The sequence below is a fragment of the Ochotona curzoniae genome, unplaced genomic scaffold (genome assembly GCF_017591425.1).
Source record: "Ochotona curzoniae isolate NIBS_2020 unplaced genomic scaffold, NIBS_Ocur_1.0 scaffold_3890, whole genome shotgun sequence".
NCBI classification, from domain to species: domain Eukaryota; kingdom Metazoa; phylum Chordata; class Mammalia; order Lagomorpha; family Ochotonidae; genus Ochotona; species Ochotona curzoniae.
In genome coordinates, this window is record NW_024467115.1 from 41,901,481 (window position 1) to 41,922,940 (window position 21,460).

At 54.9% G+C, this 21,460-nt stretch overlaps 1 protein-coding gene across 5 annotated transcripts in view; it reads left to right on the forward strand.

Moving 5' to 3' along the window:
• The window catches only part of AFDN (afadin, adherens junction formation factor), a 119,968-nt gene that overhangs the window by 68,623 nt on the left and 29,885 nt on the right, over positions 1-21,460 (forward strand). For 3 of the 5 annotated variants that reach the window (XM_040965212.1, XM_040965214.1, XM_040965215.1), the window contains 11 exons: positions 750-819; positions 3,356-3,474; positions 5,822-5,883; positions 5,993-6,198; positions 8,192-8,337; positions 8,551-8,645; positions 8,911-9,176; positions 10,241-10,384; positions 11,686-11,884; positions 14,918-15,021; positions 17,689-17,775. In XM_040965212.1, coding sequence (XP_040821146.1) covers positions 750-819; positions 3,356-3,474; positions 5,822-5,883; positions 5,993-6,198; positions 8,192-8,337; positions 8,551-8,645; positions 8,911-9,176; positions 10,241-10,384; positions 11,686-11,884; positions 14,918-15,021; positions 17,689-17,775 — 1,498 coding nt within the window. Of the gene's footprint in view, positions 1-749; positions 820-3,355; positions 3,475-5,821; positions 5,884-5,992; positions 6,199-7,513; positions 7,535-8,191; positions 8,338-8,550; positions 8,646-8,910; positions 9,177-10,240; positions 10,385-11,685; positions 11,885-14,917; positions 15,022-17,688; positions 17,776-21,460 lie in introns of all 5 variants that reach the window. The other 2 variants (XM_040965211.1, XM_040965213.1) reach the window with 1 other exon arrangement.

The following is a 21,460-nucleotide window of genomic DNA, read 5'->3' on the forward strand; positions in this document are numbered from 1 at the left end:
GTGTTTTTTTTTAAAATAAAAAAGGTTTTTAAAAGTAAGTTTGGCAGAATTAGAGAGAGGGAGAGATGGACACGAGAGAGAGAGCTTCCGTCTGCTGGCTCGTTCCCCGGATGGCCACGTGACTAGGACAGTCCAAGCCAGGAGCTTTTCTGGGTCTCCCACGTGGACAACAGGCCATGCATTTGTGTAGTGAGTTAGTGGGGAGTTGGCTCCAAAGTGAGATAGTCGGGACTTGAGCCAGTACGCATGGGGTGCCGGTGTCACCGGTAGCAGCTGTTAGCTCCACATGACAGCAGCTGTTCTGATTGTATCATTTCAGGTGCTGAGAACAGAGCACTCTTGAAAAGCTCTTCGGGGCCAGTACATTGGCTTAATTAGCGAATTCTCTGGACACGAGCTTCCCGTACGGGTGCCGGCTTGTGTCCTGGCTGCTCTGTTCCCATCTGGCGCCCTGCTCATGGCCTGGGAAAGCAGCAGAGGACGGCCCAAGTCCTTGGAGTCCCACACACACATGGGGTCCTGGGTTCTTGGCTCCTGGCTTCGGATTGGCTCGTGCCTTTGCGGCCACTGGGGAGTGAGCCAGAGGATGGGAGATCGTTGTCTCTCTTTCTCTCTGTAAAAATCTGCCTTTCAAGCAAAAATAAATAAATGCAAACGATCTTAGAACACCGAATGTTCAGCTGTTACTCTGTATTTTTCAGAAGAGACTAGGAGTTACTAATTGGACGCTTCTTTTCTTGTCCCAGCAGCCTGGTTCAGGAGACAACTTTTGATTTAGGAGGAGATGTGCACAGTGGGACAGCGCTGCCAACCAGCAAGGTAGGTGACCGTTCTTTGCCTGCTGGAGCTGATCCTGTGCGCAGGCGGGCCCAGGGTGGGCGGGTGTGTCCTGTGCGCAGGCGGGCCCAGGGTGGGCGGGTGTGTCCTGTGCGCAGGCGGGGCCCAGGGTGGGCGGGTGTGTCCTGTGCGCAGGCGGGCCCAGGGTGGTCTGACCTCTGGTCGTAGCAGGTTCCTTTTGGCCACCTCTGTGTGCTTGCAGAGCTTTCCGCTTTCGGCTTCTCAGTTGTCATGTTCTGACACTGGCTGCCCTGCTACCTGCTTCAACCCTGGAGGGCCAGTGTGTCAGTTTTGGGGTCCCTTCCCTCATGTGCACACTGCCTGGTGCCCTGCATCATGGCCCACGTGTAGACAGTGGGCTGAACCTGCCCTGGTCGCCTGGGAGTCCTTCCCCATCTGGTTGAACGCATCTGCCTGGTGCCCTGTGATGCACATTCAGGTGGACCGTGTTGGGCCGGCACTGCGAGCCCGGGCTCATGGGCCTGTTCCTCCTCACTCCTGCATGATTACTCATATCCTCTCAGCAACGTGGCCCCTCAGCCTGAGGGACGGCCACAGCGGCCGCTGGTGGGTGGCTCACTTCCCGTGGCTCCCAAGCCAGAAGTCAGTATCTCCATAGTTCCTGTCACCAGAGCTGCCTGCTGCCTCCTCGGCCCATGGCCTCTGTCCTCTTGCACCTGCAGGCACTGTGCCTGTGGGTCAGCTCTGGCCCTTGGCTCTCTTGAGGTCAGAGTTCTGCCTTGTACTGGCCCCGGAGCCTCTGCTTGGGTCCTGTGCCAGCACTGACCCTGGCTGACCTGGTCCTGTTGGTGATGGACCGTGCCGAGTGTGCCCTGCAGCCCATGGTTGCTCAGGACAGCGTCAGTCAGAGCTGCCATGGCCAGTGTCCGAGGCATTGACAGGATGAGGTGTGCTGCCAGCCCAGCAGGAATGTGTGTGACACATCAGGAGCTCACAGTGGAGATGGGTCACTTGAGCATGTTGTCGAGGCTCCCAAACAAACCTGCCAGCTGGGGTGGTCGCTCTGGGTGGGCAGTGCTCCCCTTGGATGTACCTTCCAGCTGGGGTGGTCGCTCTGGGTGGGCAGTGCTCCCCTTGGATGTACCTTCCAGCTGGGGTGGTCGCTCTGGGTGGGCAGTGCTCCCCTTGGATGTACCTTCCAGCTGGGGTGGTCGCTCTGGGTGGGCAGTGCTCCCCTTGGATGTACCTTCCAGCTGGGGTGGTCGCTCTGGGTGGGCAGTGCTCCCCATATCCACCTCTCTGCCTTCCTTCTTGTATCAGTTAGTTGTGTAGGCCTCTGCTAGTTTGTTCCAGTCACTCGAAAGCAAACACTTTGCACTCCCACAGTTTGTTCTGTCCCTGCCCTAGTCCGGTCCTTTCAGAGCAGCTTTGTTGGCGTGAGTGCCAGTGCCAGCCGTGAGCCCGTTTCTGTCCTGTGGGAGAGCTCCCTGCTGACGACCACTGTGCAGTGTAGACATACGGGGGTGAGGATTGTGGTGCAGCGGAATAGCGCATGGCATTGCTGCTGCGTCCTGCAGAAGTGCAGCTGGAGGAAGATATTTCCAAGACACCAAAATTTTTTATAGGGAAGTAGGAGATACATCAGTTGCACATTCATTTCTGGCCGATAAGACAGGAATGATCACTTATCTATGCTCAGTTCTCACCATTTACAGGTGAATAACTGTGACATTTTTGCTGCCATGGGATTTTTTAACACTGCCTGGTGGTTTTCTTACCGTCAGTAACTCCTTCGTCTGCCAAGCAGTGGATAGGACTACGTCCTGTTCAGAAATACTTGAACATATTGCTCTGGAGACTGAAAGTACATTTTCTCCCAATGTTGAGAAGGAGTGAGAATTAAACGAGTATTTACTGAGTTTATTACATATTGTATGAAAATGAACACAACTTTTAAACTTGTTCTTTAAAACTAACCAAAAGGCCCTGCATGGTAGCCTAGCAGCGAAAAGTCCTTTCCTTGTCTTACACGTGCCGGGATCCCATGTGGGTGTCAGTTTGTATCCTGGCGGCCCCACTTCCCATCCAGCTCCCTGCTTGTGGCCTGGGAAAGCAGTCGAGGACGGCCCAAAGGCTTGGGACCTGCACCCTCGCGGGAGACCCGCAAGAGCTCCTGGCTTTGGATGGGCGCAGCTCTGGCTGTTGCGGCCACCTGGGGAGTGAATCGGCAGATGGAAGATCTTCTATTTCTCCTTCTCTGTGTATCTGACTTTCCTATTAAAAAAAATCTTTTTAAAAAAAGTACACAGAAAAACTAATCAAAGACCCCAAAATTTCAGGGACCCAACGCTTCATATTGTACCTGTTTTTCTGAGCTTTGGTTGTTGTTTTAAAGAACTTCTGGAATGGCATCCCACTGCGAGTGTTCTTTCTGAAGGGTGTGCTGTGTGTGTGCTCGGGCCTTGCTCCCTGCCTGAGGTGTGCACCTGCTGGCCCGGGAAGCATCAGGTTTCCATCTGTCTGGGTGTGCACTGAGCCCCTGCCCTCCTCCCCACAGAGCAGCGCCCGACTGGATGGGGAGCGAGCCCATTCTGCCTCTGGTGCCGTGGAGCGAGGCATGGTGCGGCCCATGGTGAGGGCGGCGCAGCCCGCGGACCCCGGCCGACGAGAAGGCAGGTAGGCCGTCTGTGCGTGCTGTGGGGCGTGGACGCAGGCCAGGGCTGGCCGCTGGGGGGCGGCGATGACTGCCGCAGCTCAGGCTGCCCTCCTGGCCTGCTGCCTTGCCCACGGGGCTGCGGTATTGTCCAGGTGCGGTGGGAGGTGCAAGAAGCCAAAATAGTGTTGTTTCAAATGTGCCCTGTCAAATCGCGGTGGAAGAGTTCTCATGATGTCTCTGTATTTGAAAAGTTTAATATTTGGAGAAAACCAGCTGTTTCTCCTATTTCCATGAGAATTCCTCCTGGGTTTCTGAGCTAACCCGTGAGGGAGGTGTTGGAGCCGGTCCCTGCACAGCCCCAGCTGAGAGCATGACCCCCTCAGGCAGCGCTGGGGTCCCTGTGACTACTGAACTGTGTGCCCGTGTGCTAAGGCAATGCCATTGTGCAGACGGTGGTGGCCCGTGTGGATTGTGGGGTGTCCTCGTTCTCAGCAGTGGAGTTGGGAACACTGCTCCCTGCTGTCCCCAGCGTGCCGGAGGCTGTTGCCTGGGGTCTGGAAGCAGGCAGCTCAGGGCACTGGAGAGGCGCCGTCTGGCAGCAGAGGGCACTGTGGCATTGAACGGGCATTCCCACGGCTGTGGCAGGTCCGTCCTGACTGGGGCTGCTGAGTCATTGTTTGCTAACTGTGCCCTCGGCCTAGGTGTGCTCTCAGTGCCCACTGCCCGTGTGCTCCTGGGAGGGAGACCCCGTGAGGCCTGGGCCTTGGTCCTTGCTGTGGGAGCGCTGCTCGTTGGGTGTCAGCAGTGAGCGGCTCTGCAGGGTGAGCTTAGCTTGCTTCGTGCAGACCTGTGCAAGTTCTGCTTGTGCAAGAAACAGGCCTTTGGTGCTCTGAAGAACTGGTGAGAGACGAGCCCTCCTTCCCATCCTTCCCTCGCTCTCTTGGTCACTTGAATAAAGCATACTTTAAAATCCTCTAAGCGCCGTGAATGAACACACCAGAAGGCCTGACTCGAGGCAAGGACAGAAACCTTCTGAATGGCAGCTTTGTCGCAGGGACGTTTGCTTTTCATTTTTCAGTGAAAATTTAAGCTGCTTGTTTTTGATGGATCTGTTAAGATGGTGAGGCAAAAGGTTCCTGTGTGGGACAGTAGACTGAGAATGGCCGCCTCTCTTCAGCGCCAGGTGTGTGTGGAAGGGCTATGGACCGAAAGCCCTGTGAGTGCTCCTGACAGCTGTCCTGGCGGCTCAGTCCCCACTGTCCCCGTGTCCTTGGTGGTCTCTGTTAAGGAGTCTGTCCCCCGTGTCCTTGGTGCCCGTCTTGGGGCACGGAGAAGATGAGGGGTGGAAGGAAAGAATGGTTTCGGCCAGCTGGTCTACATTGTTGTCTCTGACTGCCCAGGTTTCTTGTTTTCTTCTGGAGGGACGGCCGTGTTATCTGCCCTAGTGAGTGCCCCAGCAGTCCAGGCCCTCAGTCCTGTTAGTTCATAACCAGTGTACAGGATAGTTTAGAGTTGTTATCGTAAAACATGCAACCTGGATTTAGAGTATCTTACACATTTTAGAACGACTGTTTAGGAATCTTCTGAAACAGGCTTTACTGTGATCACCACACAGAATCCTGTTTTACATGGCACAGGTGTGTTTGTAGTTGGAAGCTGAGTTCTACAAAGCTGTCGGCCCTGGACTTGCCTTGGGTGTGACCTGTGCTTCATGCTTGGGTTACTGTGTTGTCATAGACGCCGAAACCCATAAAGGGTGGTGCACTGCTGTTTCTTAATGTTCCAGATTATAGGTACCCTTTGTATTTTCTGATGCTGGACAAGACTTTGACCTTGTGTAACCTTAGGAAGTGTGTAAGAGTTGGGTGTCTTCAAAGGTGCGTGTCACGTGAGCCTTGGCCGTGCGGATGACGGCAGCCTTGGGCCATCTTGTCCAGCCCTGCATGGCAGAGGGCAGACAGGGTCTAGCTGTCAGGAACATGTTCTGTTGCTTGGTTCCTGCGTCTGTGTCGACCACGGTGTGGTTTGGTTTTCCCTTGTATCTTTCAGTGCTATCGGTTTCGTGTTAGCTGAGCCCTGGCAATGGCAGGTGCAGTCCAGCCTGATCTCACTCCTGGACTCACGGTGTCTGTCCAGAACCCGGAGTCGTGTGTCAGATCTCCTCATGATAGAAATGTGGGGCTTGTAGGGGTCCTCAGAAGCTTACTGTGATACGTTTGTTTTGGTATTACAGTAGGGTCTGGGTTCAATGGTGGGCCGCTGTATACTGTATGGGGCTACACAAAGTGGCTGCAGAGACGTGTGTGCCTAGGCAGGGGTCCTGGAGTCCTAGGCTCTGCTCTAAGTGGTGCCCCTTTGTTCCTCCAGGTCTCAGGATGCCTCTGGGCCCGAGCTGGTGCTGCCTGCAAGCATCGAGTTCAGGGAGAGCTGTGAGTGCCTTGACCCTGCTGCTGGGGAGTTGCTCACTGTCCTAGTTTTATCTCCCCCTGATTTTCATGAGTAATTTGCCTTATTTATGTTCCATAAATTTTTCCACAGCTGAAGATTCATTTTTATCGGCCATTATCAATTATACCAATAGTTCAACTGTCCATTTTAAACTGTCCCCTACTTACGTCTTGTACCTGGCCTGCCGGTATGTGTTGTCCAATCAGTACCGGCCTGACGCCAGCCCTGCTGAGCGCACGCACAAGGTCATCGCAATCGTCAACAAGATGGTGAGCATGATGGAAGGAGTCATTCAGGTGAGTGCATGCGCCTGAGCAGCTGCTCGCTGATGTGGAAATCACCCCAGCAGTATGGAAAAGAAGGGTGGTTTTGAGAATTGCTGGACAGTTTTTTCTGAAAGAGTTGTTGAGATTAAGTCCTGGAATGGGAGAATCATCCTTGGCATGCAGGACAGTTCCCCAGCACGGTTGGTTCCAGAGTCACAGACCCGAGAGTAGTCCCCTCCACGGCTCGCATGCCCAGGCCCCGGCAGCCGGCCCCGCATGCTTTTACCCCAGAGCCTGCTGCACTGTGGGTAGGCATGCTGTGGTGTTCGGTCACATACTGGGCTGGCGCTTGCCATCACCTAGGGGGATGTTTTGGGAAATAGAACACTGCACTGAATGTGTGCATTTGAAATTTTTTGCCGGAATTGCTTGTCAGTGCTGTTTTCCACTATGAACTCCAGTTATGTAACCCCAATAACATGGTGAGGCGTTTGGTTGATTTTCTCCTGGCACGATTGTTCGAGGGAAGCCAGGATGCTCTTTTCATTCCCTCAGAATTGTTTTAAATAAGAGCCAGTGTTCTGTAAGAAATGTGTATTTCATATTTGAATGATTGGGGAAGCCAAGGCCTTCATCCGGTTGCCATTTTGTTATTTCCTGTAATTGTTCTGTAGACAAAGAGGAGTTTCCTTTTGAGATGTCAGCTGGAGCCATTGTCTGCCCTCATGTTTGCACCTGCGTCTGTTTCACACTGTGAAACTCTCACCTCAGACCCTCTGTAGACCGTTGCTACGAGTGGTTTGAACTGCTCAGTGAAACCATGGGGAAATGTGCTTTGGAGCGTCAGGGTTAGGGTCAGTCTGCAGTTGGAGGAGAGAACTGGGATGTTCCTGCATGCGGCTCTGACTCCCCCAGGCCTGGAAATCTGACATCTCAGTGTGCATTTGAGTGTTTCGGTTGGTCTCTTCCATGTCTTTCATCGTTAAGAAACAGCCCAGGGGCACGGCCACCGGAGCTCTCAGGAGCAAGCCTGCCCTGGTTAGTGGAGTGAAGAAGGCCCTCCTGGCAGAGCTTAATGGAGACCAAACCCTTGTGGGTGTGCGTTTCTGACGGCCCATCAGCTAACACGGTGAAGAGGCGGGGCGAGAACGTAAAGCTAGTTTAGGCGCTGTGCTTCCAGACCCTGGAGAGCCACAGGTGGACACGTGACGTGGGATGATGTAACTAGATGTTACACCTTGGTGTCGCACGTTCATGTCAGTGTTGTGATTGCTTTGAACTGTCGTGATGTTTACGAGTTTCTTTCTCTCGTTCTGCCTGATTTCCCCTCGTCTGTTTTCTGCAGGAGGTAGACCAGGTGGACCAGGTAGGACACGCTGCGGAGCTGACCTCGCTGTTGGCTTAGCTGACCCTCATGCTGCTTCCATGCCACCCAGCACTCGAGCAGCTGAGCTCGGCTCATAACACTCATGCAGCACTAAACCCTTCCTGACTGCCTTTCCTAATCCCTGCTTAATGCACTTCCGTGTGGATATGAAACGACCAGCGTTCTGTTCTCTTTATTTATCCTTGCCTCCTATTCTTTGGATCTCATCTGAGGTTGCCTGGCCTGCACTGTGGTCGGGAGAGGTTGCGATAGATCAGTACCTGATACGAGTCGTGCGGCATCCAGCCTGCCACGACAGGTATCAGGGTGGCTGTGGGTTCCCGTGGGGACGGGTGTGTACCGCACAGATTACCAGACACTGCACGGCCGCCCGTCTCTCCATTCTCACTGACTCCATGAACGGTAGCTCCTGGTTTCTGTGTGTGTACATGACTCTTAAGCAGTAGCCGCAGTGGTCATTGACCTCCTGTTGCTACGTGTGCACGACAGTTCCCTGGCACCTCTCTGGTATCTGTGCTGGCTCCCTTGGTGAGCGTGGGAAGGTACTGGTCTGTCCTCCGCAGCTTTCCGAGGGCATCCCCGGCCCCTGGTGCCTGGCCCCTCCTGGCCGCTCACGGAGCCGCGCTCTGTCCACAGAAGCAGAAGAACATCGCGGGCGCGCTGGCCTTCTGGATGGCGAACGCATCGGAGCTGCTCAACTTCGTCAAGCAGGACCGAGACCTGAGCCGCGTGACCCTGGATGCGCAGGACGTGCTCGCACACCTGGTGCAGATGGCGTTCAAGTAAGGGCGCCTTCCTGAGGAAGCAGTCGTGGTTTGGGCGTTCAGGCTTTCCCTGATCTTAATCGAAGGGAACCGTTGAGCCTGGTCAGGGTGTGAGTTGGTAGTCCTGGGTGCCTGCAGCCCTGTCGAGCCCTGGGTGTAGAGCACTCTGCTTCCGTGTGAGCGCTGCGGCTGCGCAGAGCCGAGAGCGTTGACGCTGCTCCATGTGCCCAGGTACCTGGTTCACTGCCTGCAGTCGGAGCTCAGCAGCTTCATGCCGGCCTTCCTGGATGACCCCGAGGAGAAGAGTCTGCAGAGACCAAAGATAGGTGAGCCTGCCGTCCCTGCCCGGAACTGTGCCACTGCGTGTGTGTGACGAGGCTGCTCGCCGGGTCTGTGGGCTTGCTCATGGTGACCGCCGTGAGGTCTTGTTTACGCGTAGTCCTGCTCTTGGTGTCGTGTTGGTCAGACTGTCGGGAAAGCTTAAGGTGACCTTGAATGTTGGGTGTGGTTTGCTAACAGCCGACAGCGTGAGCCCCGGCACTGCGGCTCCCCTGCAGTGCCCGTGACTCAGTGCTCTTGTGTGTCCCGCAGACGACGTGCTGCACACGCTCACGGGGGCCATGTCCTTGCTGCGCCGCTGCCGGGTCAACGCCGCCCTCACCATCCAGCTCTTCTCCCAGCTCTTCCACTTCATCAACATGTGGCTCTTCAACAGGCTGGTGACGGACCCCGACTCTGGGCTCTGCTCCCACTACTGGGGAGCGATCATCCGCCAGCAGCTGGGCCACATCGAAGCCTGGGCCGAGAAGCAGGGACTCGAGCTGGCCGCCGACTGCCACCTGAGCAGGATCGTGCAGGTCTGTGCCGTGCGTCCCGTGGCCGGCGGTGCCGACTCCTTGGTAGAGCTTTGAGACCAGTGGCCCGGGTGTGGCCCGGGTGTGGCCCAGGTGTGGCGCAGGTGTGGCAGGGCTGTTCCTTCTGAGCTGCGAGGGAGGGGCCCACATGGCCTGGCCCAGGCAGTACTTGGCTGGCCACGTGTTGGTGTTCCGGCCTGTGCTTGTCCTCACGAGTGTCCCCTGCAGGCCCGTGGGAGTCACTGAGCCCTGCAGGATGCGAATGCCCTCAGAGGGCTTGAGGTTGGCATCAGTAAAGTGTGTGTCAGAGAGAGATCAGCATGAAGCCATGGCCTCACTTTCTCACCAGCTTACAGGAAGTTTTTACCTGTTCAACAGTCTGTTGATTTCCAATTTGTGTTAATTGGTTATAATCTTAAAACCTAGGATGGCTTTCAAAATCATGTGTTATGTTTCAAAAGGTTAATTTGAGAAGGAAAGAGATGGATACACACAGTGACACAGAGCTGCAGGGGGAGCGATCGTCCTCACTCCTCCAGTGCCCCGGAAGTCAGGGTTGGGTCAGGCAGGATACCGGAACCAGGACCTGGGCCTGGATCTGCCGCGGCTGCCGAGCCACCTCCTGCCGCCTCCTGTGGGGGAACAGCGTAGCCAGGGACTTGAGCTGTGCTCCGCTTTGACGTGCGGGTGTCTTGGCAGCAAGTGACAGAACGCAGAAGCCCGACCTTGACACTGGGGTTTTCTTCTTGATTTCTTGATCCCTTCCAAAACGATGTGGTGTTACGGCGGCTCAGCTGGGGAGCAGCTTTGCTCGGTCGTGGGGCTGTCCGTGGGACATCCCCATTGGGAAGAAGAGCGTCAGAATGCCTTGTGAACCCCAGGAACTCGGCATAAGTGTTTGATGCACTTCCAAGGCATCTAAGAGCTTTCTAAGACATGCTTTAGGGAAATTATGTGTGTCGTTACTAGGAGTATTTTTTTTAAAAATAGACAAGTTTTGTAAATGTTACCTAAAACTGTTTATGAAATGCTTTTAGACTTGACCGTTTGTTCATTCTTTTTAATAGGCTACCACTTTACTCACCATGGATAAATACGCCCCGGAGGACGTCCCCCATGTTAACAGCACCTGCTTCAAGTTAAACTCCCTGCAGCTGCACGCCCTGCTGCAGAACTACCACTGTGCGCCCGACGAGCCGTTCATCCCTGCGGTGAGTGCAGCAGGGGTGTGTGCAGCCACGCTTGGCCCATCTGCAGGGCGATGAGGATGTGTGGAGCTGTGCCCGGCCTGTCTGCAGTGCGGTGAGGGCGTGCGAGCTGTGCCCGGCCTGTCTGCAGTGCGGTGAGGGCATGCGAGCTGTGCCCGGCCTGTCTGCAGTGCGGTGAGGGCGTGCGAGCTGTGCCTGGCCTGTCTGCAGTGCGGTGAGGGTGTGCGGAGCCGAGGTGTGTAGAGCCACGCTCGGCCTGTCTTCAAGTGCAGCCCAGGAAGCCAGCTGTGCTTTACACATGTGCAGGGATGGGATTCCAGCAGTTAGGTTGTGGAGGGAACATTGGAGGAGAGCCCACAGGGCCCAGTGGCTGTGCTGCGTCTGCCTGTGCAAGTCACGGCATGTCTGCTGTCGAGTCCAGAGGGAGGTGAGTCCACAGTGCCCAGTCTCGCCCTGCCTGTGGCACGCCTGTTGCTTCTGAGAAGGAGCAGAGAAGCAGCCCAGTCCACAGGCTCTGCACAGTGCGCAGCACCAGCGTCCTAGCACAGGTGTGTGTGTCTGAGCTCCAGAAGCCAAGCCGGTGGACAGGTAGACCTGCAGTGTGCGGTGGAATGGCGGCCCAGGACACAGGAACCAGCCCAAGCCAGGTGTGCCGTTAGCAGGAGCGCAGCGTGCTCCTAGATGAGGTAGTCACGTGCAGGAGTGATGTCACAGCTGACACAAAGGAAGCCAGCTGGAACGCACGTGCCCTGCGTGTCCATCTGTGGGCATTTCCGGGACAACCTGAGCTGAACTCTGGGTCAGGAACCTGGAATCGGGGTGGGGAACCCCACAGTGGTGCTGCCCGAGGCCTTGCTTCTCGAGTGCAACTGTGCAGTGAGGATGGGGAGGATTTGTGATTTTGCTCTGTGTGTGGGAGGCCAGTGTCCCCTCGTGGGCGCGTGTCCTGACTGGGAAGCTGCCGTGCTGCCCTTCACCCTGTCTGTGCAAGTTTAACACTGTGCCATTGTACGCTGTCCCGAAACATGACTTGGTAGCTTAAACTGAAATTTATTCAAGAAGTATGTGAGGAAAAGAATGCTACTTTGGAAAGACACATTTCTTCTGACAGTCCAGCAGTTCCTTTCCCAGTTGAAACTGCTCATTATTTGGAGTTGACAATCGATACCTTGATTTCTAGAGTTCTGGTTTCCTGTAACAGATGGTGTGCGCTGCCCGAGCCCAGTGTGCTGCCATGAGGCCCCTGATGCGAGGCTGCTCGGTCATGGGATAGGTCATGGAGCAGCTGTTTGTTTTGCAAACAGGAGCTGATAGAAAACGTGGTGGCTGTCGCCGAGAACACCGCCGATGAGCTGGCCCGCAGCGACGGGCGGGACGTGCAGCTAGAGGAGGACCCCGACCTGCAACTGCCCTTCCTGTTGCCAGAGGACGGCTATTCCTGTGATGTGGTCAGGAACATTCCCAGTGGCCTCCAGGAGTTCTTAGAGCCCCTGTGCCAGAGAGGTGAGCACTGCTCAGCGTGGTGTCTGGGGTGGCGGCCACCTGGGCATCACCTGGCGATGGGGGGCCGAGCATCCGGCAGTACCCCTCCTGGGGTGCCCTCTCATTGCCCCCCTTACTGCTGAGGCCAGGAAGGGATTTGTCTGCTGAGAGCTGAGGTATAAACTTGGAAGTAGCTTGCCCTCATTCCAGTTAGAGCCCTGTCCCCCAGAGCTTCCTTTGGGCCAGGTGATCTCCGAAGAGTGGGCTGTGCTCACTGTGCAGAGCGCCCTGCTGCCTGGGACCACGCTACACTGCCCCACGCGGTGCCACACACTGCGCATATGTCACACACTGCATCTCTGCCTTCAGTTCCTTGTTTGAGAAGCAGAGCTATAGAGGCGGGTGACCTCTCTCGGGCTCCAGGCCCTCCCCCCATCATCTGTAGGATGGCAGTGAACCGAGGAGTACCAACCCTAGGAGAGACCTGGGGCCTGTCTCCTTGTTGGCTTCTGCTTCGGGAAACCAGGCCTCGCCTCTCAGCCCGTCTGCTTTCCTCGTGTCCCCGTGCAGGCACTGATGTTGGTGTGGCCTGCCACATGGCATTTGCCAAGTGCTGAACTCTGTTGTGGGCACGTACTGGTGGGCACCCTTGGCTTCTCAGGTGTACTGCCAGTCCCATGCCAGGAAGCCCGCAGGAGCCCCGGTTAGCGATAGGAAAAAGTACGTAACTTAGAATGCTTGAGCAGCTGCCAGTTTCGTAACGTGTGCCTTACAGACTTGCCAGCTTGGGGAGGAGCAAGGTGTGGGCTTGAAGCTCTGTTGGCGAATTGCCCGCAGGCGCCCGTCCGTGGGTGGTGACTTCTCGGGCACCTGTGCCCTTCCGTCATGCTCTTGGCATGGCCGCCTTGTTTTCTGAGCGCCTGTCTCCTGTGAAAGCCTTATAAAGAACTGCTGGTCTCTCACTGGCGCTCAGGGCTCCACCTCTCCAGCCTGGTTCTTTGTAAGCTGACTTCAGAGCTGTGGCCTGTTGCTCTGTGTTCCTTTGTGCTTTCATACAATCCATTTCTGTAAGAGAGGACTGTAAAACCAGTCTGAACTCACAGCAGCTCTGAGCTGCATTCCTTAGGCTAATGAAGCAGGCCGCCTCCCTGCAGTGTGGTCGCTTTGTTAAGGAAAGTGCTGTGAGATGGAGCTTGCTGATATTCCGTTCTGGTGAGTCTGAGTCTGTAGCACCACAAGCAAGTTGTAGGGTATATTTTAGTGAAACTCAGCTGAAGGCATGACTTAAAAAAATAAAGATTTATTTGTTTGTATTGGAAAATCAGATTTACAGAGAGAAGGAGAGACAAAGACCTTCCATCTGCTGGTTCACTCCTCAAGTGGCCACAACGGCCGGAGTTGAGCAGTCTGAACCGAAGCCAGGAGCCAGGAGCCTCTTCCGGGTCTCCCATGTGGTGCAGGGCTCCAAGGCCGTCCTCCACTGCTTTCCCAGGCCACAGGCAGGGAGCTGGGTGGGAAGTGGAGCAGTTGGGACATGAGCCGGGCCCAAATCCATGACATTTAAAAAAAAAAAGAATAAAATCAAGTAGATTTACTTTGATGTTGCTGGCATCTCCTTTCCCTTCTACGAAGACTAAACTTTGTTAGAGTCCAAAAGCAGCGGTCAGGCTGGTCCTCTGGCCGTGAGCTGGACCTCTGGCCGTGAGCTGGGTCCTCTGGCCGTGAGCTGGTCCTCTGGCCGTGAGCTGGGTCCTCTGGCTGTGAGCTGGTCCTCTGGCTGTGAGCTGGTCCTCTGGCTGTGAGCTGGTCCTCTGGCTGTGGGCTGGGTCCTCTGGCCGTGAGCTGGGTCCTCTGGCCGTGAGCTGGGTCCTCTGGCCGTGGGCTGGGTCCTCTGGCCGTAGGCTGGGTCCTCTGCCTGTGAGCTGGGTCCTCTGGCCGTGGGCTGGGTCCTCTGGCCGTGAGCTGGTCCTCTGTCTGTGAGCTGGGTCCTCTGGCCGTGAGCTGGTCCTCTCGTGTTCAGAGGGTCCTCTTTGGCAGCCTGGTTAGTGCTGCTGAGTGCCTGGGCTGCCGAAGGCACGCAGGTTGGTTCCTGTGTGAGGGCATGTGCTACAGTGTGTCTGGAAAACCACTGAGACACTGAAGACTAAATGAAGAACGATGTGTCTAGAACTGCAAGGCTCTTGTAAAGATGTCTTTGATGAAAACACCAGAGGTATTCTTATTGTTGTTAAGATTTGTTTTATTTAAAATTTGAAAGAGCTACCGAGATAGGGAAAGAGAAAGAAAGAGAAAAGCCTGCCTTCTGCTGGTTCGCTCCCCAAATGGCCGCAGCAGCCGGTGCTGGTCCAGGCTGAAGCCAGGCGCCTGGGCCTCATCGGGGCTTCTCCCATGTGGGTGCAGGGCCCAAGTACTTGGTCCATTTTCTGCTTTCCCAGGTGCATCAGCAGGCAGGGGGATGGGAAGTGAAGCTGCTGGTTGAATTGGTGACCAAATGACACATTGGTACCAAGGGCAGGGCACAATCAGCCATGCCACAGCATTGGTACCAAAGCCAGGCCACAATCAGTCATGCCACAGCATTGGCCCTGAGTGGTTGTTTGCAATATTATGCAGTTATTCTGACATTTATTTGTGAGAACTTGAATTGAGTGACCTTACAAGAAAGTTTGGGCAGATTTGTGAGAAAGAGCTAGGTGACTGGAGTTCCTGGCCAGGTCAGTGTGAGTGTCCTTGGCCAGCTCTGAGTGTGGCGGGCGGGCAGCAGCCCTGGGCTGGCCTTGCCCGGTCTCCTGGACTTCCCAGGCTAGTGGAGTGCACGGACCTGCAGCTTCTTGGAGAAGCGAGGAAGTGTAGTTTCGGAAAACAGATCAAGTAGAGTCCAGGTTTGCTTCTCTTTGGTGCCAAAATGAACCAGAGACACAACAGGACACGACTTGAAATGCTCTTGTTTCAGAAGGAATGAAGATGCAGACTTAGAGGGCCCGAAGGTCGGGCCCCGGCAGCGTGTGCGGTGTGCGCCCTCTCCACTGTGTGACCTGCTCTTTTGGTGCTTAGGATTTTGCAGGTTAATCCCACACGCGCGGTCCCCGGGCACTTGGACAATCCACTTTGAAGGTGCCGATTATGAAGACCAGCTTGTGCGGGAGAACACAGAACTGGCAAGTATTGTGGGCGGGAGGACGGAGGTGAGGTCGACACCTGCTGCCTGATTCTGACACAGAGCAGTTGCTTACGTGTCCTGAGCACTGTTTTGATCACTAAATTTAGTCACTTAAATACGATTTTATTAAAAACACTTGAACCCATGCATTACATAGATAAACTTGTTATTTTCCTATAGACGGTATCTATACACTTTTGTCTATGAACAGTGCTTTTTAAAATAATCTTGTGATCATACTTTGTCAGCCTTCATTTAATAAGCATTTTAAAACATTAATATCATAGCTTTAACAGGTTTTATTAGAAAACTATTTTTTTCCTAAGCTTGCCTTGAATATATGTCACATCTACTAATGTTTTCTATCTTTTTGGAAGAGTAATAAAGCTTATCATATTCTGGTTTCATGTATTTTTAGGGAAAATTCTAATGTTGCTTCCTACAGAGAGATTTTTTTTACAAATTGTTAAGATTTTTTTATTTATTTGGAAGGCAGCATGAGCAGGAAAGACAGCTTTGATCCACTGATCCCATCTCTAGATGGGGCAGAGTCAGAGCTCAGGCCGGGGTGCAGGGCGCCCCTGTGGCGTGCCAGTGTCACAAGGGCCAGCTTACTGGCTCTGTTACAGTGCTGCCCTTACGAGAGTTAGGGACAAGAAGCTTTAGACAAATCATAGAAATTATTTATTTTAAGAAGACAGTGACACAGAACAAGATCTTGGAGCCACTGGTTCGCTCCCCAAATGGCCGCAACGGGCAGGGCCACCAGGCCTGAGCCAGCAACCTGGGTCCCCTGGGGTCCCCCACATGGGCCACAGCTCAGGAGTTGGGCCACCTCCCACTGCTTTCCCAAGCAGTGACATGGAGCCGGTGCTCCGATGTGGAATGGCCCAAGGCCAGAGCCAAGGATGCTTTCTGTTTACCCAGTTCAAACTCAGGTGTTTAGGATTCCTTGCATACTTTAGTCCAGGGTCACCTGTACTGATGAATGAACCAACTTCTCAAGCCTCTCCCCACCCTGCTAACAGGCTTCTCAGTCCTGTGCAATAGTACCTGCTGCGTCTGTTAGGATTTAATTGACAGAGATAGGAGTCTGCTGTCCTCAGAGTCACTTCCCAAGTGACAACAGCAGCGGCTGGGGCTAGGCCGAGCCCAAACCAGGGTCTCGGAGCTCAGTCCAGAGCTCCCCTGTGGCCGTGCGAGACTCGGGCCCCAAGCGTGACGTTGTTTCCCGCTTGCTGCAGAGCTGGGCCTCGCCCAGGCACCGGCCGTGGCACGCGGCACTAAACGCTGTCTTCATGACCCCAGCAGCAGGCCATCTGGTGATGAAGCAGAGGGACAGACTCCCTCTCGGACGGAGCCGTGATTTCTTGTCTTTCTGGTTCGTTTCCAGATTCCTCAGACTATAGATTTTGATGAACATCATCTAATTTTCTGTAATTCTCTCAATCGTTTTCCTTTTTCTAAAACTTTATTTTTAGATATACAGATGGAAGGAGAGACAGAGAAGCTCTTCCATCCAGTGATTCACCCCCCACCCCCCCCAGTGGCCACAACAGCCGAAACGGAGCTGAGCAGCAGCCAGGAGCTTCTCCCAGGTCTTCCCGTGGGTCTCAAGGCTTTAGGCTGTCCTGGACTGCTTTCCCAGGTCACAGGCAGGGAGCTGGATGGGAAGTGGGGTCGCCAGGATTAGAACCAGCGCCCATATAGGATCCTGACATGTTCAAGGCGAGGACTTTAGCTGCTAGGTTACTGTGCCAGGCCCTCAAAATATTCTTCTCACAGGCTTTTAAATTTTCATTCCAAGTGGAAGTGTGTGTCTGTCTAACCTTGTTGAGAATATGCTTTCCTGGCTTATTTAGTTAGCCAAGTTCTCCCTTCCTCTGTGCCAGTTTTCTCAGTTGTGCTTACCCTTTACGTGATGTGTGGCATGTGTCCTGTCATTGGATGCGCTGCCCAGGAGCCGGCCTGGCCCGCGAGCTGGGACCTTGCCGCTGCAGACTTGGAGTGCAAAGTCGACGGCCTGCTCAGTACTGCCCCCGAGCGGCTGTCTTCGTGTTGTCCATCCTTCCTGTAGGCTGTATTAAATAAGCTCACATTTCTTAGGCCATAAGTAAACCTTGCAGTTTATCTCAGAAGATGATGAAGTGAAAATTGGGCTTTGCCTTTATGATAATTTTTTAAAGATTTATTTTAATTGCAAAGTTATATATAGACAGAAGGAGAGTCAGAGAGGAAGATCTTCCTCTGATGATTCACTCCCCAAGTGACCTGATATTAATGAAAAATTAACTATATTTTATTTGAGAAGTGGCGGCGAAGGTGTAGGCAGAAGCTTCCCACCTGCTGGTTCACTCTTAGTGTGCGCACCAGCTGGGACCACAGTGCTGGGCTCCCAGGATGCAGCTCAGCAGGCAGCCGACCGCAGAATGGTCTGTCCCTGTGATGGGATGTGCCTTTGTCACAGGAAGTCTCTGCAGAGGCCATGACCACACTCAGCTTGAAGAAGGGGTTGAGTGTTGTTGTTGACTTCCTCGGGCTGGCACGGGAAGCACATGGCATCGCTTTGGCCTTGCCTTTCCCCTTGGTGGCTGCTGGCTGCATCGTGAGCCTCCTGAGCACGTGCAGTGGGCGTTACATCCGGGACCCTGTGTTTCTCCGCCAGGCCCAGCCTCTGCGGAAGGAGCCCGAGATCATCACCGTGACCTTGAAGAAGCAGAATGGAATGGGCCTCAGCATTGTGGCAGCAAAGGTGAGATGCGGGCTCGTGTGGTCCTGCCCTCTGCCCGCCTCAGGTTGACCGTGGCTCAGTGCTGTTTGCTGGGGAGGAACTGGGATGCTCTCAGCTCAGAGAGGGGTGCCTTCCTGTTGTGGAAAGGCCCATGTGGGAGGGAGGCCTCAAGATGACACAGGCACAGTGAGCTCAGTCGCCCCCTCTGCGGGCCCTGAGGAGTTGCCGTCGCAGGTGCGGGGCAGAGGGTGGCTCCGGCTGTCCCCGGGGGCCTCCAGCCCGTTGTCAGTGGCAGATCTGAGCCGACACGAGTGCGTGGTGTGACCCTTCCCAAGCCTCTTCCCTGGGCTGCTTCTCACCAGGGTTTGTTCTTAATGAATTCTAGCTTGGAGTCATATATATTCAGTGAAGGAAATGTCATTGTTTCTTTGAGAGTGGCAGAGGCAGAGGCAGAGAGAGGAGGATCTCCAGCTGCCTGTGCACTTCCCAGCCTGGTGCAGCAGTGGTGCCGGACCTCTGTGCGGGCACAGGCCGCTCACCACTGCTTTTCCCACCCGGTTAGCAGGGAGCTGGATGGGAAGCGGGGCAGCTGACCTCACTTGCTTTGCTGTAGAGCTGGATCCCAAATGTGATCTTTATTATTTGGCTAATCTTTGGTACTTTAATTTCACCCCGTTTTTCTTAAAACAGCATTGTTGAAGGAGTCTGGAAAGCTCAAGAGGGTCCTAGAGCAGTGTGAGATGCCTTCTCCGTTGCATGTCATGAATGAATTCTGAGAAACACTAAATTGCTCATGGTCAAAGTTTAGTGTAAGATTTGTTTTTCCTCTATGCCGGAATGATACTGTCCCAGATTTGAGTTGGGAATGGATGGACTGTCACTGGGAGTCCTGTGCTCCTCCGGCTTGGGGCCCTGCATTGTTTTCACACATCCCCCACAAAGGTGCCTTCCTTTGCAGTGGGGTCTGTCCCTGTGATGGGATGTTCCTTTGCAGTGGGGTCTGTCTGTCCCTGTGATGGGATGTTCCTTCGCAGTGGGGTCTGTCACTGTGATGGGATGGATGTTCCTTGGCAGTGGGGTCTGTCCCTGTGATGGGATGTTCCTTGGCAGTGGGGTCTGTCCCTGGCGTACAGCACAGAACCGCAGGTAGGAAGAAAGTGAGCATGTAGGGCTCACTTGTGAGAAGTCAGGTGTTTGCTTTGCTGCCATGCATCTTTTATCCTGAAAGTTAATGTGTAATATAAATGTTCACCTGTATCTGAATGCTCGTTGAATTAGCTGTCTCTAATCTTTGATTTAGCAAGACTGATTCCTGCAATGCGCCAGGTAGTGTGGTCTGGTGTAGGGCCAGTGTCTGGGTGGCTGGTAAAGTTGCCACCTGTGATGCCAGCAGACTACTCAGGTGCCACTTTGTGTCCTGGCTGCCTCATTTCTGATCAAGTTCTCTTGGATTTGGGAAAAAAGCAGCAAAGATGGCCCAGTGCTTGGGCCCCTGTGCCGCATGGGAGGCCTGGATGAAGCCCCTGGTTCCTGGCTTTGGCTTGGCGTAGTAGCCTTGGCAGTTGTGGCCATCTGGGAATGGAAACTGGGTGGAAAATCTGTCTCTTCTATCTTTCTCTGCAACACTGCCATTCAAACCTTTTTAAGTTTATTTATTTGAAATAGTTATAGATTCAAAATTCTCCAGTTTCATCCTGGAAGGGAGGGGACTGCAGCGTTGCACTTCCCAGATGGCTGAAGCAGAGCTGGGCCAGGCTGCAGCCAGGAGTCAAGAGCTTCCTCAGGGTCTCTGTGGGCACTTGGAGTGTGATGCTTTGGTTTCTCAGGATCAGAAGTGGAGCTGCTGGCATGAGAATTGGCTCAGATGGGATGCTGGCTTTCTCTGTAATGCCACAACACCAGTCCCGTAGATAAGTCTTAATAAAGAAAGATGTTCAGAGAAGGTGGGATTTCAGCCAGTCCTTGCCATATGAGCAGTTGGGAGAGAATACGGGAGGTCCGTGGTAGGGGCACTGGTGGCTCCAGCAGCGATCAGGCTGAATGGGCCCAGGACAGTGGGCGTCTGGTGTGTGGAGTGGGCCCAGGACAGTGGTGTCTGGTGCGTGGAGAGCAGAGAACAGGACAGTGGGCGTCTGGTGTGTGGAGTGGCCCCAGGACAGTGGGCGTCTGGTGCGTGGAGTGGCCCCAGGACAGTGGGCGTCTGGTGCGTGGAGAGCAGAGAACAGGACAGTGGGCGTCTGGTGTGTGGAGTGGCCCCAGGACAGTGGGCGTCTGGTACGTGGAGTGGGCCCAGGACAGTGGGCGTCTGGTGCGTGGAGAGCAGAGAACAGGACAGTGGGCGTCTGGTGTGTGGAGTGGCCCCAGGACAGTGGGCGTCTGGTGCGTGGAGAGCAGAGAACAGGACAGTGGGCGTCTGGTGTGTGGAGTGGCCCCAGGACAGTGGGCATATGGTGCGTGGAGTGGGCCCAGGACAGTGGGCATCTGGTGCGTGGAGAGCAGAGAACAGGACAGTGGGCGTCTGGTGCGTGGAGTGGCCCCAGGACAGTGGGCATCTGGTGCGTGGAGTGGCCCCAGGACAGTGGGCGTCTGGTGCGTGGAGAGCAGAGAACAGGACAGTGGGCGTCTGGTGTGTGGAGTGGCCCCAGGACAGTGGGCGTCTGGTACGTGGAGTGGGCCCAGGACAGTGGGCGTCTGGTGCGTGGAGAGCAGAGAACAGGACAGTGGGCGTCTGGTGTGTGGAGTGGCCCCAGGACAGTGGGCGTCTGGTGCGTGGAGAGCAGAGAACAGGACAGTGGGCGTCTGGTGTGTGGAGTGGCCCCAGGACAGTGGGCATATGGTGCGTGGAGTGGCCCCAGGACAGTGGGCGTCTGGTGCGTGGAGAGCAGAGAACAGGACAGTGGGCGTCTGGTGTGTGGAGTGGCCCCAGGACAGTGGGCGTCTGGTGCGTGGAGTGGGCCCAGGACAGTGGGCGTCTGGTGCGTGGAGAGCAGAGAACAGGACAGTGGGCATCTGGTGTGTGGAGTGGGCCCAGGACAGTGGGCGTCTGGTGCGTGGAGTGGCCCCAGGACAGTGGGCGTCTGGTGTGTGGAGTGGGCCCAGGACAGTGGGCGTCTGGTGCGTGGAGAGCAGAGAACAGGAGGGCTCAAGGGAGTGAGGACACTGGTGAATAGGGCAGCTTTGGGAGTGCCCTGGGTTCCAGGACAGGGGGAGCCCGAGCCGGGGGGACCATGCCCTGCCATGCTGGGCACAGGGCTGGTTCCCGGTGCTAAAGCCTGTAGACCCACAGCTCTGAGCACTGGTGTGGAAGAGAGTGTGTCCTGGGCTGGACATGACCCCATCACACTGGGCTGTGCGGGAGCACGTGTCTTGTGAGCTGTGTTAGCCCACTGTCGAAGAGCCTCCTGTCTGAGGTGTTGACAGCTGTAGGGGGCAGGCTACTGTTCTGGGTCTTGGGTTCTGCAGTCACCAAGCTCATTCAGTCCCAGGTGACTTGTCTGTGTTGCTTCCAGTCTGCTTTAGGTGGGGCAGTTCTGTTTGGTAGGCTAACGTGCCCCATGAAGGAAGCAGGGGGCAGGGCTCAGAGTCCCTGGGCACCCCCACCCCCTTTGAGGCATCTGTCTTCCCCTGTTAGCTGTTTGTCTCAGTATGACCTCTGTCCTTGTTGGCCTGCCAGGTGCCAGGTGGACAGTTAGGACAGCGTGCCAAG